At 40.2% G+C, this 19,529-nt stretch overlaps 1 protein-coding gene across 1 annotated transcript in view; it reads left to right on the top strand.

Moving 5' to 3' along the window:
* Positions 1-19,529, top strand: part of LOC126259408 (cell division cycle protein 16 homolog) — a 204,768-nt gene that overhangs the window by 167,368 nt on the left and 17,871 nt on the right. The window contains exon 11 of the mRNA XM_049956185.1: positions 18,486-18,678. Coding sequence (XP_049812142.1) covers positions 18,486-18,678 — 193 coding nt within the window. The remainder of the gene's footprint in view (positions 1-18,485; positions 18,679-19,529) is intronic.

Raw genomic sequence — 19,529 nt, 5'->3', positions numbered from 1 at the left:
CATCTGTTGTTTGCACTGTTCCCATGTTTGTGGTCGACGATAGTAATGCGGAGAATCTTTTTAGTTTATATGCCTTTCGCGTTTTTGGGTTCTCCATAGATGACTCTGTCAATATCGTCTCTGATGCTATTCCTTATGCTCAATTGGATTCCTTGTCGACAACATTTTCGTCCCTTTTTTCTCCAGGGTTAGGCCGTGCAAACGACTTTGAAGCTCACATCACGCTCAAACCCACTACTCGACCTAAGTTTTTTCGGGCTCGGCCCATTCCTATGGCCCTTCGTGTTCAGGTCAAACGGGAGCTGGATCGTCTCCCTCTCCTGACGTCGTTGCTAAGCCAAATGGTGATATTAGTCTCTGTGGCGATATCAAAGCCACTGTAAATGTTCAATGCCTTATCGACACTTACCCTATGCTTCGACCTGAAGAATTGTTCACTAAACTTGCTGGAGGCCAGTATTTTTCTAAACTTGACCTGTCAGAAGCTTATCATCAACGTCCTCTCGACGCTGCTTCCCGGCAGTTTCTGGTCCTTAACACACCTTTCGGCCTCTATCAATACCAACAATTGCCGTATGGGGTTGCCAGTGCCCCTGCTCTCTTTCAGCAGTTCTTGGAACAATTATTGCTCACCGTCCCTGGGTGTATAAATTACCAGGACAACATTGTTGTCACTGGCTCCACCACTGACGAACATCTTCAAAATCTCCGCACACTTTTTCATGTCTTACAGATTGCCGGTCTTAAGTGTAATCTTCAGAAATTAAAATTTTTTCAGGCATCTATCACGTACTTGGGGTTTCAACTCTCTCGGGATGGTATTCGTCCGCTTCAGCAAACTGTCGCTGTGATCGATGCCCTTCCTCGCCCTACATCTGTAAAGAAACTAAAGGCCTTCTTGGGGAAAATAGCATACTGTCACAAGTTTTTACTGTCTGCTGGTTCGGTGGCTCAGCCGTTGCATCACCTGTTGCATAAAAACGTGCCTTTTCACTGGTCCGCATCATGCGATGAGCCTTTCCAGAAATTGAAGACTACGCTGAAACAGGCCCCGTGCCTGGCTACTTATCGACCTGGCCAACATCTTGTTCTTGCCACGGACGCCTCTCAATAAGGGGTCGGTGCAGTCCTTGCGCACCGTTTTTCTGACGGTTCTGAACAACCCATTGCTTATGCCTCCAAAACGCTCACGGATGCCCAACAAAAGTATTCTCAAATTGAAAAAGAAGCTGTGGCCATTATTTATGTTCTTCATAAGTTTGGTGTTTTTCTCTATGGATCCAAATTTCATCTTGTTATGTATCACAAACCACTTGTTTCCTTGTTTCATCCATCAACATCACTTCCTGACAAGGCTGCCCACTGCCTCCAGCGTTGGGCTCTTTACTTGTCTCGTTTCAATTATGAGATTCATTTCCGGCCGACGGCTCAACATGCGAATGCTGATGCACTGTCTCGCCTTCCCATGGGTCCTGATCTGGCATTCGATAGGGACGAACTTTCATGTTTCCACCTGGATGTTGCTGAGCAGCGGGTTTTGGACGGGTTCACCATCACCGGGGACCGGCTGGCGGCTGCTACGGGTTCTGGCCCTACCCCCTCCGGGTTTTACGATGTATTCAGAAGGGTTGGCCAGATCGGCCATCCGCTAAGGCTTCTGATCCATTACAGAACTACTACGCTTTGCGTTATCGCCTCACGGCTAGGGATGGTGTTATCCCCCTTTCCACCAAAAATGCTTTGCCGCGTGTTGTGGTACCTGCGTCTTTGCATGCTTTGGTCTTGCGCCTCCTTCACCAACGGCACTGGGGTCTCTCTCGCACAAAATCTCTGGCTCGCTGTCATGTGTACTGGCCCAGCATCGACTCTGAAATCGCACACATGGTCGCTGCCTGCAGCCCTTGTGCGTCACAGGCCGCCGGCCCGAAGTCATCTTTGTCACCGTGGCCGTCACCTGAGAAGCCCTGGGAGCGTATTCATGCTGACTTCGCAGGACCTTTTTTAGATACTTATTGGCTTCTCATTATTGACACCTACTCTAAATTTCCTTTCATTGTCCGTTGCATGTCGCCTACCACCGCGGCAACCACCAATGCTCTAGCTCGCATTTTCTCTTTAGAAGGCCTTCTCTCTACTCTTGTTACTGATAATGGTCTGCAATTTGCCTCTTCAGATTTTGCGGATTTTTGTGCCCGTCATGGCGTCATGCATGTTCATGCCCCTCCGTTCCATCCACAGTCAAACGGTGAGGCTGAACCAATGGTCCGCAGATTTAAGGCTCAGATGAGGAAACTCCTGCCTTCTTCTGCTGCTGCTGATGATGCGCTTCTCCAATTTCTGGCTTCTTACCATTTCACCCCCATGGGCCACCACAGCCCGGCTCTCTTAACATGGCCGACAGCCCCGCACGCTACTTCATCTTCTGCGGTCTTCCACCTCACGGCCGCGGGTGCCTTCGCCTGGGCGGTTCACTGCTGACGACCTTGTATGGGTACGGGGATATGGCAGGCGGCCAAAATGGAGTCCTGGCCGCATCTTACGACACCGTTGCCAACGCCTGTATGAAATCCAGACGAACACGGGTGTTGCAGTTCGTCATTCGGACCAACTTCGGCCTCATGTGCCAGCAACGCCTGTTCCGGATGCCGCTTCGCCACCTTCCTCTCTACCTGACGCTCGGAATACTGGACTCTCTCATTACTCACAACGCAGTCCTCTCACCATTATATCGGTACCAGCACAAGAACTGACGCCACCAGGAGATGTGCCCTTGCAGGAACCAGATGACCATCATCTGTCGGAGCAACTCTACTCGCCTCCTTCTCCTACGGATGCGGACACATCACCCATGTCTCCTGTTATAACAACCGGACTTGCCGCAACGGGCAGATTGGTGCATGGGGCCCCAGCAGACTTGACCCCACGTCTCCTATCATCTCGACCCATATGGGACACTTCCGTCCGTACGGGAAGCCTCCTCCTCGAGACTTCACGGTCAGTCAAACACCACCTATGGACGTTAGCAATCTAGAGGCCACCTCCATCCAGACCTGTGCAAAAGCTTCAAAAGGGGGAAAAGTGTTGTGACTCGCCGATCTTTCAAAGTGCTGCCGCGCAGTTACGCGTGTCCTCTACATGCGGCGCTGTCTGCCAGCCATGCAGCAGCAGTGCCACCTAAGCGGCCAGCCAGCCAGTGGCCGCTAGACTCTGACTCAGTTATGATTTGACTGTTAAAGTGTACACACGTCTTACTCTGTTTACTTGATCTGTGACTTTCATGTATTGTGTCTTCCTTGAAATATATTTGTCTACTTGAAGTTATAACAGAAAACACACACCGCCACATGTTAGATTACAGTGCCTTTCAATTAACTTCACAGTTTTCAGTTTAATTCACAATGTTCATCAATTTTTACTTTTTTCTGGGTGAGCACGAAGGAAAGACCTCACAAAACAGAGAGTTTCGACATGTAATTTGTGGTCGTAGCTTGTCAGAAAATCGCTTGATTAGATTATAATCAGATTCCAATTTCAATTTTGTGACTAGTTTTTACTTGGTGTTACACATATGTGATTTTTTTAAGAACTGATGGACTTTATTGCCACAAATTATTGTATAGGTATTGTATTTACATTTAATTTCCTTCACTTATACAGATTTTATACAGTGTAGTGGAGAGAATTATGATTTTTAGTCATAAATGCCAATTACGAGTGTTTTTGCTCATATTTGAGGAGTTTTAATGTTTTTCGTGATTCTGCATTTTCCTCAGTTTTTCGTTTTTTTGAGGTCTGGACTACATGAATGCACAGAATAGGGGTTTCATTGTATAGTGCTTTGATTGTACAAAGTGGCATGCAACTTTGATGGAGCTCGGTCAACAAAAGTCTGTTGATAAGTCTCTAGACTCATACTTCCTGCACAGCAACTTGAAAAGTCACTTGGTTGCCAGTTTCTCCAATGAGTGTAGAAATTCTGACAGAATGTTATCTGTAGCTTCTAACCTTCTAGCTTGTTGATTGCAGATCTCCGAAGACTCTTTTAAATTCTGACTCTCATACTGGATCTTCTAGTCTTCCTTATTGATTCCCATTTCTTCTTCTGTCACATCATCAGACAAATCATCCTGCTTGTAGGTGCCTTCAGTGTACTTTTTTGACCTGTCCACTCTCTTCTTTGTGCCTAACAGTGGAATTTCCATTGCACAGTTAGTGCTGTGCCCTTGCTCGTAATTTCACTGGAAGTCGTTTTGACTTTTCTGTCTACTGAGTTAGTCTCTCCAAAGAGCATTTCTTTTCACATTTTCTTTCAGTCATTTCACCAAGGCTTCCTTGCTTTTACTATTTATTTCATTCTTAAGTTACTTATAATGCTGTAATCCTGTCTTTCCCTAAATATTTCTGTACTACTTTTTTCATTGTTCAGTCGAAGTATTTCTTCCGTAACCAGAGGTTTCTTCACGGTTACCTTTTTCATACCTATGTTTGCCTGTCCAACTTCTTTGATTGCACTTTTTGGAGATGTTCAGTTCTCTTCAACAAGCTTCCAACTGTGTTATTCATTATCACAGTATATACAGTGTTAGAGAATATAAAATGCATTTCCTCATTCCTCAGTACTTCAGTTTCCACTTATTTCTACATTGGGGCTTCTGGACAATTCTCTTAAACTTTGGCCTACTCTTCATCACTAGTATAAAATTGTGATCTAATTCTAAATCTGTTCGTGGATACACGTGTTCCAACATCTGACTTTGGAATCTTTGTCTGACCATGGTGTAATCCAACTGAAATTTTCACACCTCTCCCTGTCGTTTCTAAGTATACTTTCTCCTCTTGTGGTACTTGAAGAGTGAATGTATTCCCTATTAGTACCTGAAATCTATTGCAGAACTCTCTCATTCCTACTGTCAAGCCACATATTTCTATAACTCGGTCTTTCATTCTGCATCTGAGGACGAGGTGGAGATTTTAGTGTTCCCTGAGGACCTGGATCTCACAGACACCTCATCCGCAATTGCAATTGATACAAATACTCAACCAGTGACTGCAGGTGATGCTGAGGCATAACCTTCCTCCTTGGCCACTACATGCCTTCCCCGATTGCGGAAAGCATCATCATCCAGTGGAACTGGTGATTTTTTCTCCCAACTGGCTGAGTTACGACAGCTTTTAAGTGTTAGACCCACTTTTGCATTGCCCTTCAAGAAACCTGGTTTCCCACAATGCCCCCCCCCCCCCCCTTGTGGCTATTGGGGTACTACAAAAACCATATTACATGTGTTTTTGCTTCTATTTGAGGAGTTTTAATGTTTGTATCTTTGTCCTTACCTCTGTTTGTAGCAAACCTGTGCCCCTTCAAACATCTTTAAGAAGCTTTGGCTGTCTGGATGAGGATAACACAGGACATTACCATCTGTAACATCTACCTCCATCCAGATGGTAACACACTGCCCCACGTATTGGCTGCACTAATTTCCCAACTCCCCCCCACCTTTTCTACTTCTAGGTTATTTTAACATCCATAACCCTTTGTGTATTGGAACCCAGGTTACTGGCTGTGGTAAAGATGTCGAGGACCTACTAACTCAACTTGACCTTTGCCTCCTAAATACAGGTGCCCCCACACATTTCAGTGTGGCACGTGGCACATACTCAGCCACTGATCTCTCTGTTTGCAGTCCTGGCCTTCTCCTGTCTATCACTGGATAGCTCATTATGTCTTGTGTAGTAGTGACCATGTTCCACTCTTCCTGTCCCTGCCCCAGTGTCCCTCATTTCGACACTTGCCCCGATGGGCTCTTCCCAAGGCTGACTGGGATGCTTTCATCTCTGCTACCACTGTTGAATCTCTGTTGCATGGCAACATCAATGAGATGATCCACACTATCACTACTACCATCGTTGCCTCAGCTGAATGGGCAATCCCTTGTTCCTCAGATTGTCCCTGGTGGAAGTCAGTGCCTTGATGGTCACTGGAAATAGCTGCGGCCATTAGAGACTGTAGGCGGCTCCCCCAGCATCATAAGTGCTGGAGGATCTCATTGCCTTCAAATGGCTATGTGCCCATGTCTTCCTACTCATCAGACAATGGAAGCAGGGCTGTTGGGAGCACTTCGTCTTCACCATTGGAACATGAACCTCTCCTCCCCAGGTTTGAACCAATCTCTAACGACTTTACGGCTATCAGGCACTCTGCGGGTGTACCTGGCATTTCTACACATGGGGCTGTATCTGCTGAACCAGACGTAATCGCAGAGCATCTTGCTGAGCATTATGCTCGCACCCCTGCATCTGATAATTACTGCCCCACCTTTCGTCACCTCAAACAGCGGGTGGAACAACAACACCTATCTTATGCTCCATGCCATGCTGAGCCATATAATTCTCCTTTCAGTGAATGGGAATTTCTCAGTGACCTTGTCGACTGTCCTGACACATCCCTTGGCCCAGACTGCACCCATTCCCAAATGCTTAAACATCTGTCAGCGGCTTAGAAGCGCCACCTCCTTGCTGTCTTCAACCACGTCTGAAGCGACGGTGGGAAAGTATCGTTGTTCCAATGCTGAAGCCTAGTAAGAATCCACTAGCTGTTGATATCGTCCTATCAGCCTCTCCAACATTCTGTGCAAGCTGCTCGAGCCTATGGCGAGCTGGCCATTGTGTTGGCTGCTTGAGTCTCGGGGCCCTCTGGCTTCGTGCCAGGGCAATTATCATCAAGGACGCTCAACCCTCAACAACTTGATCCACCTGGAATCTGCTGTTCAGTCAGCTTTTTCATGGCAACAACACCTTATTGCCCTCTTTTTCAATCTGACGAAGGCCTACGATACCACTTGGCAACACCACATCCTCGCTACTCTGCATGAGTGGGATCTCCGGAGCCTGCTGTTGATTTATATACAGAACTTTCTGTTGCTCCACACTTTCAGAGTTCGCGTCGAAGCTTCCCACAGTGCGCTCTGTATACAAGAGAATGGGATCCCGCAGGGCTCTGTCAGGAGTGTCCTACTCCTTTTAATTGCCATTAGTGGTCTTGTGTTAGCAATAGGGTCCTCAGTATCTCTTCTCCTATATGCTGTCAATTTTTGTATTACCTTCTGCTCCTCTTCTATTGTTGTGACTGAACGCTATCTGCAGGGAGCTATACAGAAGGTGCACTCGTGGGCCTTTACTCGTGATTCTCAGTTATCTGCTGCCAAGACCTGCATTGTGCACTTCTGTTGTCATCGTACTGTCCACCCCCATCTAGAACTTTACCTTGGTGACCAATTACTTAATGTAATGGAGACTTACCGCTTTTTGCGACTGGTCTATGACGACAGCTTATCTTGGCTTTCCCATCTTCGTCAGCTTAAGGACAAGGGCTGGCGGCATCTTAATATTATTTGATGCCTGAGCCACACTAACTTGGGTGCAGATCATCCTACACTGATGCAGCTGTACAAAGCCCTTGTACAATCCTGTATTGACTATGGGAGCCTGACGTATGGTACAGCACTACGTCTGCTGGATCCTATCCACCACTGTGGAGTTCTGCTCGCAATGGGAGCTTTCCGAACCAGTCCATTGAATAGCCTCCTCATCAAAGCTGGTGTTCCTTCATTGCGACTCCAGCGGCAGCTACTGCTTGCAAATTATACCGCCCACATTCATAGTTCGCCTCGCCATCCAAATTTCTGTCTCCTTTTTCCTAAAACGGCAATCCATCTCCCACAATGGTGGCCCAGAACTGGGAATCCCATCGCCGTTCGTGTCTGGTCGCGTCTTAGTGAGCCTGACGCTTCCCCTCTACCACTTTTCCTGCAGGTCCATTTACGTGCACCTCCATGGTCCATACCTCAGTTACGGCTTTGGCTCCACCTATCGCAAGGCCCAAAAGGCTCAATTCCACCTAAGGCCCTCCACTGGCAGTTTTTCTCTCTTCACGGCGAGTTCCAGGACTCGGAAATAGTCTACACTGATGGTTCAGAACAGTGTTCCTTGCCAGATGGCTGCAGTGTTTTCACTGTTGCGCTCTTGAGCACTTATCAGCCTATAAGCTCTCAGCCAATGCTTCCCTCGACATCCTTTGGTAATGACTATCCAGGAGTCTCTTTATGCTCTTGGCAACTGTGGACCTTCAGTGACCTTCATTTGGACTGCAGGACATGTTGGGGTACCAGGCAATGAACTTACTGACAGCCTGGCCAAACAGGCTACCGGTAAATTGATTCTGGATAGCTGCCTGCTGGAGACTGAATGTGTGGTCGTCATCCATGCAAGCCACTTGCAGGAACTCTGTTGTCCTATGCCGGCTCTGCATTGGCCATACTTGGTTAACACGTGCCCACCTCCTCTGTCGCAGTGACCCACCTCGGTGTTGCTGTGGCTCCCGTATGACTGTCGTCCGCCTCTTGTTGGACTGGTCAATTTTAGCCGTTCTGCTGTGGACTTACCTTCCCAGCACCCCAACTGTGGTGTTGGGTGACAATGTCTCATCGGCTGATTTAGTTTTATCTTTTATTTGTGAGGGTCTTTTTTAATCATACTCTCTAAGGATGGATGGCCTTCTCTCCCATACCTCCACCCTCCCTCGATTTTCCCTCGTCGTCACGCTTTCTTTGCATTTGTTTCCCTTGGTGTTTGTCTTTTCTCTATGTGTGTTCAACTCACCTTTTCTTTTAGGCTGGAGATTTTAGTATGTTGCAGAGTGGCTGGATCATCATTTTTTATTCTTGTGATAAGCCAGCTTAGGCCATCTGCTCTATGATTTTAATACCTTCCCCTGCTTTTTCTTTTACTGTAAGTTTTCCTATTTTTGTTCACTTCCTTCATTTTCTATTTCAGACTGGTTCCCCATTAGTTTTACACTTTCCCCAAGTCCTTTTGGGAATAGTCTTACTCAAATCCAGATTTCAGCTAATGGCTAACCATTCTCAATGCACTGTTTTCTATTCTCGATGCAAGTAAGCCCCTGTTGCTCTCTCTCTCTCTCTCTCTCTCTCTCTCTCTCTGTCTTTCTTCATCTTCTGCTGATGAACAATAGTAGTTATGTGTGACTGTGTAATGGAGACATTGTTCGTGATAGCTTGACCAGGGAATCTGAAATGTTTCTTTACCCTATAGCAGATGTGGCTAATATACTTTCTCTTAGGTTTACTGTTTTTTGGGAATGGAAATTTATGCATGTGTACTATAAATAGGGACTTCAATTATTTATTTTTGACATGAGTAACTTTAAAGAAATTTGGTATATGAGTGTAGGAACTCCAAGGAGCATCAAAAAAGAGGCTTCAGAATCAGAGTCAGAATTTTATTGTCTGATAACATACATTTCAAATCATTGATTTATTGTACAGGAGACTTGTCAAGTTATAACTATAATAGGTTGTACATGGAATACAACATTTACTAGATCTACAGAATATTTGAATATATAACCTACTATTTTTTATCCTGCTCAAATGATCAGATCATCATTTAAAAATTCATCAGTAGAGTAATAGTATTTTTGTACTAGAGTGCTATATAATTTTATTTTTACTGGATCAGTTTCAATCTTTTTGAAAATTTTTCTTTTTTAGCTAATTGTATATTTTCATCCCCATATATTGTGGGGTCTTTGTGGAAAGTTTGAGTCTGTGTGTAGGAAGAATAAAGCTTTCTTTGTTTCTAGTTTCATGTCCATGCCGGGTGTTATTTGGAGGAAACAATTCTGGATTATTATTTGTGAAAAGATTTATTTCATATACATACAGTGAGGGAACAATTGTATGTCTAGGTCTCTTAATAGTGGCTGATAATATTCTCTTGGCTTTGCAGTGCACTTGTTCCTCATAATTTGTATCTGTAAAGTTTATATTTTTGTCAAACTGCTAGTATTTCCTCAAAATACAATGGCGTATCTCATTATTGCCTTAAAGTAGCTGTGGTACACTACCTCTTTTGTGTCTATGGCAGTGACATTGGCTAAGATTGACATAGTAAATTCTGGGGTGTTCAGTTTATTTTCTAAAGAGTCTATATGTGAGGACCAAGACATATTTCTGTCCAACTGCATCCCCAAGAATTTAACACATTCGGCTTCATTTAGTTCCAGTCTTCCATGCTTAATTTAAGTATCATTTATTTTGTACTGTTTTGTCTTAAACTGCATCAACTGTGTTTTTGAATTATTTAGTTTAGCTATGTTTTTGAAATATTTAGATGGAACCACACATATAGATTTTCTAAAGTTTTTGTAACAGTTTTGGGTATTTATTCTGCATTTTTATTTGCTATCAGTGCTGATGTGTCATCAGCGAACAAAACTGAATGATGATTTATTTTTATAGGTAAGTCATTTATTGGGGGGGGGGGGGGGGGGGTGAGCCTAGAATTGATCCTTGTCGTGCCCCTTGTGAGATAGTTCTCCATTTTGAGCAGTATTTTCCTTTGATGTTACCGCTATCCTTTGTATCCTTTGCTGTCTCTTTGTCGAATATGATTTACACCACTGTAAGGCAATGCCCGTAATTCCGTATTTTTGCATTTTGTATAATAATAGTGAATGGTTCACACGGATGAACGCTTTGGATTAGTCACAGAAGATTTCTGCAGCTTTTTGTGATTTATCTAAGGTGGAACTAACTTTATTTATGAATTTATTAATTGCATAAATTGTATTTTTGCCTTTTTGGAAGCCAAATTGATTTTTTAATATTATATTAAATTTGTGACAAAAATTTTGAATTTGGATTGCAACGATATTTTAGAAAACACAGGAAAAAGGGGAATTGGATGGTAATTTGTCATATATTCTTTAGAGCTTTTTTAAAATAGTGGTTTCACTTCTGCACATTTTAGAACATCTGGAAAGTATCCTTCTTCAAGGGATTTATTAATAAAATCAGACAATGGATGTTCTATTATATTTGAAGTTGCTTTGATGACTTTGGCAGGTATTTCATCCCATCCCACAGAATTTTTATTTTTTACATTTAATGTAGTTTTTTTTCTACATCGTCTACTGTTACTTTGTCAAATTTAATTAGACTCCTGATTTTGCTCCAACTTGACTCAAATAAATGTGCATTATCTTGTCAGGAGTCTACATCTACATCAACATAAGATTTTGCTAATGTTATAAAAATTTTGTTAAAATTTTCTGATATTTGACCAGGGTTTACAATTATTTTGTCTTGTTTCTTTATTTTAGAAATTTCCTGGTGGCTGGGATTGATTCCAAGCTCAGATTTGACAACTGTTAATACTGCCTTGGATTTATTTCTGTGCTAGTTGATAAATTTAGTATTTGCCATTTTCTTTGCTGCTTTTACAACCTTCATAAATGTTTTTGTATGATTTAACATAGTTAATGAACTCAGGACTGTTATTGGATTTCAGCTCAGTATGTAGCTGTATCTTTCTATTACTGGATATTAGTATGCCAGTAGTAATCCACTTTAGTTTATTACTTGCCTTTCTGTGACAGAATATGGGTGGAAAAGTTTCATTGAAAACATGGAAAAAGCTGTTTAAAAACTTATCAAAATTTTTTGAACATGAGCTTTAATGTTGTAATGACCAATTTACCTCACTCAACCTACAACAGAACAAGTGTATGTTTTCTTCACTGAACTGTCTTTTCATGAACAACTCCTTCCATTTTTTATTTATTTTTTGTAAATCAATGGGCAAAGCATAGTGATATATAGATCTAAAGAGAATTTGGTATTGTCATTAAATTTTTAATATATTAAAATATTGTCTATACACATTGCAGGTTGTTCATTTACTCTGGTGAAATGAGTGAAATTTAGTGTAAAGCTATATCCTTCAATTAAGTCAACAAACTTAGTTGACAAGCTTGTTTCACTCGCCGTATCTATGTTAAAATCAGTAGCAATTACTATTTTTTTCCTCTTTTCTTTTGTGAGTTTTTGTAGCAGACACTGGACTTTCTCTAAAAATAATTTTGTCACATCGCTACCTGGAATCCTATATATTGAGGTGATAATATTATGTTGTTCTAGCTCTACACAGCAACTTTCAAATATGAGTTCTTCATTAAGAAAATTAAAACTGTCTTTTTCTTTATATTCTAATAAGTCGTTAACCAGTATACAGGAACCCCCATAGGTTCTGTTTTTCCTACAAAAAACTGTTAGCTACTGTAAAGTTTTCTAATTTGTTTAAAACTGTGACTGAATCTTTCTTAAGCCAGTGTTCAGTTGCCAACTCTCAGTGTAATATTTATAGTGTACTTCTTTGCACTGAAAATACTTTATTAACATTAGATTTACTGGCCCAAAGAATATCCCATAAGACAGGAAACATTAGCACTTTTGTTTGGAGGTCAAAAGTATCAGATATTTCTAAGTGTGGAGCTTGCTCAGCTTATACAAGATGGGCAGTGAGATGAGTTCTTGATGTTGAATTATTACAAAGAGATAATTTCAGAATTAACATAGTAATTGAATTGATGGCTTTGGAGGTTGTTCTATATAAACATAACTTGCCTATTTTCATGGGTGATGCTGAAGGTGTAAATAGGCATTTGCTCCGTTGTATATAGGCTGTAGGGGATGGGCTGAAGGAAAAAATGCACTGCCTCCTCCTTGCAGGTCAAGCAACACACTTGAACCAAAATTGCATTCACAATGCAATATTGCTATGGGAGGCTGTATTGTTTCGTAGCTAAGGTTGACAAAAACAAGTCTGTACTGCCCCAAAATCATCTGACTTCTTCTGATTCTTCTGCACCCACAAAAGTGACGAGATACAGTGTGCATTAATACTCTGCCTCAGGCCTTATTCACTAAGCTAGTTTCATTCCACATGAAAATTTCCAAAATTGGTTGTGTTTGGAGACAAGTTCTTCCTCTTTTTTATAATGGGAATGGCACAATAGTCCAAGTGATCAATTGTTAGTTCTTACCTGTGAGACAAGAGGAATTCGTGAATTACTGTGGCAGGAAGAACAGGTCAGTATAGGGTTGTAAATACAAAATCAAATAGGGGTAATGCAGGAGTAGGCCTAATAATGAATAAGAAAATAGGAATGCGGGTAAGCTACAGTGAACAGCATAGTGAACACATTATTGTAGTCAAAACAGACATGAAACCAACACCCACCACAGAAGTATATATTTATGTACTAGCTAGCTCCTCAGATGATGAAGATACTGAAAGAGCGTATGGTGATATAAAGGAAATTATTCATATTATTAAGGGAGGAAAAAATTGTAGTAGGAAGAGGAAGAGAAGGAAAAATGGAAGGAGAAAACTGCCTCGTAGTGTTTGCTCAGAACATAATTTAATCGTGTTAAAATTTTGTTTAAGAATCACGAAAGAAGTTTGTATACATGGAAAAGATCTGGGCAACATTGGGAGGTCTCAGCTTTATTATATAATGATGAGACAGAGACTTTGAAAACAGATTTTAAATTGCAAAGTATTTCTTGAGGCAAGTGTGGACTCGGAGCAAAATTTATTGATTATGAACTGAAGAAATTAGAAAAAAGGTAGGAAGTTATGGCTATGAGACCTGGATGAATTGAAGGAACCAGAGGTTGTTGAGAGTTTCAAAGAAAGGATTAGGCGATATTGGACTGAAACAATGGAAAGGAATACAATAGAATGCAAATGGGTAGATTTGAGAGATGAAATAGAGAACATAGTAGAGGATCACTAATGTAAAATAACAAAACCTAGTAGAAATCCGAGGATAACAAAGGAGATAGTGAAATTAATTGATGACAGGAGAAAATATAAAAATGCAGAAAATGAAGCAGACAAAAGGGAATGCACTTGTCTTAAGACTGAGGTTGGTAGAAAGTGTAAAATAGCTAAGCAGGCTAGAGAACAAATGCGAGATTGTTGAAGCAGGAATAACTCAAGGAGAGATAGATGCTGCTTGTAGGACAATTAGAAGGACCTTTGGAGAAAAGAGAACCAAAAAGCAAAGCAAAGCTCTATAGCTGGACCCTGAGTGGGCCAATTGGGACCCAATGAACACCATGCTGTTGGCATCACCGAATGATTTTTTATGGTGGTGGTGGGGGGGTGGGGCAGGGGCAGCGTTGTAGGGTCAGCGCATAGCTGTCTCACCTGTTGTCTGCTTTCTTGACCTTAGATCTGCTACTCATTCAGATAAGTATTCAGTTGGGGCTCATGAGGCTAAGTGCAACCAGATCCAGTTCTCTCCCCAAGGGCAAATCATTGGCAGTACCAGGAATCAAACGTGAGTCTTGTGCATAGCAGCCAGATGCTCTGGCCAGTGACATAGGGAGATTAGATTAGTTTTTCGTTCCATAGATCCGTGCTGAGGAGATCCTCGTGGACATGGAACATGTCCCTCTTTTTTTTTCCTTTTTTTTTAATAATAAAGCTGAAACAACAATACTAATAGTATGAATATATACATCATTTGTTTCTATTAAAAAATTCGTCAGTGAAGTAGAAGAAGTTGGCCACTAGTAAGTCTTTCAGGCTCCTTTTAAACTGATTTTTATTTGTAACTAAATTTTTTGTTTGCTGGCAAATTATTGAAGATGAGTGTTCCTGAGTTGTGGACCCCTTTTTGAACTAAAGTAAATGCCTTTAAATCCTTGTGCAGATCATTTTTGTTCCTGGTATTGTATGTATGAACTGAGTTGTTTGTTGGAAAAAGAGATATATTATTTAGGACAAATTTCATTAAGGAATAAATATACTGAGAGACAGTAGTTAGTATACCCAGTGCTTTGAAGAGGTTTCTGCAGGACGTCTGTGAATTTACTCTACAAATTATATGTATTACATGCATTTGGACTCTGAAAACTTTTGTTTGACTTGAAGAGTTACCCCAAAATATTATACCATATGACATTATGGAATGAAAGTAGGCAAAGTATGCAAGCTTTTTCATTTTTATGTTGCCTATGTTTGCTAACACTCGAATTGCAAATACAGATTTGTTAAGGCGTTTCTGCAGTTCTGTGGTGTGCTCCTCCCAACTGAATTTATTATCAAGTTGTAATCCCAGGAATTTAAGACTGTCAACCTCGTCTATCTGCTCTTCTTCATACTTTATGCATATGCTGGGTGGAAACCTCTTACAGGTTCTGAATTGCATATAGTGAGTTTTTTCGAAGTTTAATGTCAGTGAGTTGTCTTTAAATCATTTATTAATATCCATGAAAATATCATTAGCAGATCTTTCTATAACTACACTCAACATACTATTTATTGCAATACTTGTGTCATCTGCAAACAAAATGAACTCTGCTTCTGGCTTCTGGCAGTCTAACTGACGAGAGATCATTAATGTACACAAGAAAAAGCAATGACCCTAAGATGGGTCCTTGTGGGACACCACATGTAATGTCTTCCCATTCTGATGATGACTGATGACTTAATTCACTAGTCCCTTGCACTAACACACTTCGTTTCCTGTTAGCGAGGTATGACTTAACCATTTTGCAGCACTGCCCGTGACAACATAGAATTCTAATTTATTTAAAAGGATGTTGTGGTTCACACAGTCAAATGCCTTTGACAAATCACAGAAAATACCTGCTGTTTCTAATTTGTTATTTAATGAATTAAGTACATTTTCACTGTAGGTGTGAAACTGTGTTCTTGATAATATGTTATTTGTGGTCAGATGGTTGAGAAGCTGCCTGTACATTGTTGTTGTTGTGGTCTTCAGTCCTGAGACTGGTTTGATGCAGCTCTCCATGCTACCCTCTCCTGTGCAAGCTTCTTCATCTCCCAGTACTTACTGCAACCCACATCCTTCTGAATCTGCTTAGTGCATTCATCTCTTGGTCTCCCTCTATGATTTTTACCCTCCACGCTGCCCTCCAATGCTAAATTTGTGATCCCTTGATGCCTCAGAACATGTCCTACTAACCGGTCCCTTCTTTTTGTCACGTTGTGCCACATACTCCTCTTCGCGCCTGTATATTCCTTTTTCTAAAATTTTTGAGAATGCTGGCAAAAGTGAAATTGGTCTGGAGTTTGATGGTATCTCTTTATCCCCTTTCTTGAATAGAGGCTTAAGATTTGCATATTTTAGCCAGTCAGGAAATGTCCCAGTTATAATTGACTGGTTACACAAGTAATTTAGAATTTTACTAAGCTCACAAGAACATGCCTTAAATAACTTTGTTGATATTTCATCGTAACCTCTAGAATGCTTTGTTTTTAAAGATTTTATTATGGAAGTTATTTCTTTTGGTGAAGTGAGTGACATATTCGTGTACCTGAAGCTATTTGTAAAGGCTAGTTTCAGATATTCAAGGTCATTATTTACTGATCCTGACAATCCCGTTCTATCAGTAACGGATATAAAGTACTTGTTAAATAGATTTGCCACACTATGCCCATCGGTTACAAATGTGTCATCTACCCTTAATGCTATTTGCTCCTGTTCCTTTCTGGTTCTACCAGTCTCCTCTTTCACTATATCCCATATTGTTTTCATTTTGTTCCCTGACGTTGCTACCTTCTTCTCATAGTGCATTTGTTTAGATGTCTGAATTACTTTTTTAAATATTTTACACGATTCCTTGTATTTAGCTAAATCATCAGCATTTGAGCTGTTCTTGGTCAACAGATAAATTTTCCTTTTTGTCTTACAGGAAATCTTTATTCCTTGTGTAATCCATGGTGTTATTGTAGACTTCTGTTTAATTTGAGTAACTTTTAGAGGAAAACAGTTTTCAAACATGGTACTGACATTGTTCATGAATGTGTTATATTTTTCATTCATGTCATGAGCACTATAAACATCTTTCCAGTTCATATCTTTGAGCAGTTTTCTAAAACACCCAATTTTTGGTTTGATTGACTACCCTCCTGTACTCAGATTTAGCAGTCTTGATAATCTGCATAGAATTTACATCTAAAACAAGGAGCTGCATGTCATGATCTGCTAGTCCATTTATTACAGGTTTTATGATATGATTTTGTTCCTTTGATTTGTCTATAAAAGTGTTATCAATGGCTGTCCTTGAGGATTTAGCGATCCTACTTGGAAAGTTTACAGTGTGAGTTAGATTGAAAGACAACATTACTAACTGCAGTAAATATTTACTGGAAGATTGCATTAGAAAATCTGTATTAAAGTCACCAGCAATCAAAATTTCTTTGTTCCTTCCTGTTAAATAACCCAAAAGAGCTTCTAGATGATTTATGAATAGATTATAATTTCCTGCAGGTGCTTGGTAAATTATGGTATATTGATAATTTTTACTTATCGACCATCTGACAGCAACTGAATAAAACACAATTTTAGTGCCATACGCGTTTCGCCTTTATTTTCTGCAAGGCATCATCAGTGGCATATTACGCTCCTGTTACATTTTTGGTGTTGTTGTTCTCCTTATGAACGCCAATTTGCGTTTTTTTCCACATTCCACAGCACTATGCACTGAACGCTTGTTTTAATGCGGCATTAAAACAAGTGTTCAGTGCATAGTGCTGTGGAATGTGGAAAAAAACACAAATTGGCGTTCATAAGGAGAACAACAACACCAAAAATGTAACAGGAGCGTAATATGCCACTGATGATGCCTTGCAGAAAATAAAGGCGAAACGCGTATGGCACTAAAATTGTGTTTTATTCAGTTGCTGTCAGACGGTCCATAAGTAAAAATTATCAATATACCGTAATTATACACACAACTGAGGAAGACAGGACTACAAAAGTTGAAGATGTCAATACAGCTCGGTAAACAGTTACTATTATATAGGATCTGTTATGGAACTCTACTTCTGTTGCACATGCTTCTAGATGCTGCTCTAAACAGAATTTATTAATGTCAGTGTTCTTGACTTTATGGCAGTTTTTAATAAATGTGGCAACTCCTCCTCCATCCATATCAACTCTGCAGAAGTAGAGTAACTTTTAGAGGAAAACAGTTTTCAAACATGGTACTGACATTTTTAATGAATGTAGTGCAGTGGACAAGATGGCTGACAAAATACAGCTGGTTTCGATTTGATTATCAGTCTGTTGATCTATGTGGTGTCACATGTTTACATGTCTTCTTCACGTCAACCTACATCTGTAATACGATAACAAGACATGCATCTGTATCTTACCTTAGGAGATAGGTCAAAGAAGGGCAAATCTATGTCATTAGGATTTGTAGATTTAGAGAAAGCTTTTGAAAATGTAATCTGGCCTATGATCTTTGAAATATTGAAGGTAGTAGGGGTAAAATGCATGGAGAAAAAGTTATTAAGAAGTTGTACAGAAACCAGATTGTAGTAATAGCATGTCATTGTTGAAACTCTATAATAGCTAAATGACTTAGTTAATAAATAACATTACCAATGACTGTATTTGTGTTTGAGTTAATTTATAAATGGATTAATGTTCAGTTTATCTTTTCTTTTGACCATTTTAATAAACACTACAGTAATGACCAATATTTAGTATTAAAATGTAAGGCAGTTTTAGTTCTGATGACACTTGAGTAATCAAAGCAGATATAATTTTGACCATGTACTTATCACTGTTTTGAATATAGGCGTTGTTACTTTCACCAATGAATGCATCAACATATGCTGCCATGGCTTTTGTGAATGCCCTGCTTGGAAACACATCAGATGCAGTAGATCTATTTCATAAAGCATTGGGCATACGCAGAGATCACACATTTAGTACTACTATGTTGGGATATTTACTGGAGCAGTTAATGGTAGAGACACCACCCTTTTCAAGTAAGTAATTTTTGTTCTGAATCGATGAAACAGTTTGATATGTTTTGTCTTGAGCTTTAGAATTTCGTTGGTTAACACAATTCTAAGTGCCTGTCCTTGTTATTACTAACATATGAAATGCTATGATTTGATTCTATTGTACATTTTCATATAATTTCTCTCTAACCATATGAGTTAAGGTGAAATTTTATTTTTGTGCATGAACACTTAGTGGTTTGTTGATCTGAGGTTTTTAAAGTGAATTATTTGTCATTTATTACATGTTATTTTATTACAATTTTGAAAACAAGGCTCACATGTGTTTGTCATTTGGGACACATGATTCTTCATAGGTAATGAATTCCTGGCTACAACTAAAGTAAAGCAGCCCTCAAGTTAAAGATAGGTTTGAAACCACTGTGCTTTACAAGGCATGGACTTATGGAAGAAGTACGCCCTTTCCTTCCACTGATCTCTGAATTGACTTACCCTTTCAGTTATAGGGGGACCTACAGTTCGAAATTAATTCCGAACAGTAGTTTAACTTGGCATTTTTCACATTAACAAATCACTGTTGAAGGTGAAGAAATTGACAACTTACAAAAATCATAGATCAAGTTGGGAATCTTAACACACATTGTGGTCTTCTTCTTTGTCTTATTGTATTATTGTTGATTATTACTACTGTTATTATTATATGCACATAAACCCATTAGGATTATGCCAAGTACTTAGAAGATGGGCATTTGCCAGTGTGGTTGTAATGCAACCAGACTTTTTTAAAAAAAGTGTAAAACAGCCAACCATATTTAATTATGAAAATCTAATTAACATACAAATTTTATGTGATTGTCCTTAAACAAATTAAAAAG

This window comes from Schistocerca nitens, chromosome 5, assembly GCF_023898315.1.
Source record: "Schistocerca nitens isolate TAMUIC-IGC-003100 chromosome 5, iqSchNite1.1, whole genome shotgun sequence".
NCBI lineage: Eukaryota > Metazoa > Arthropoda > Insecta > Orthoptera > Acrididae > Schistocerca > Schistocerca nitens.
This window is presented reverse-complemented; position numbering and strand designations above follow the sequence as displayed.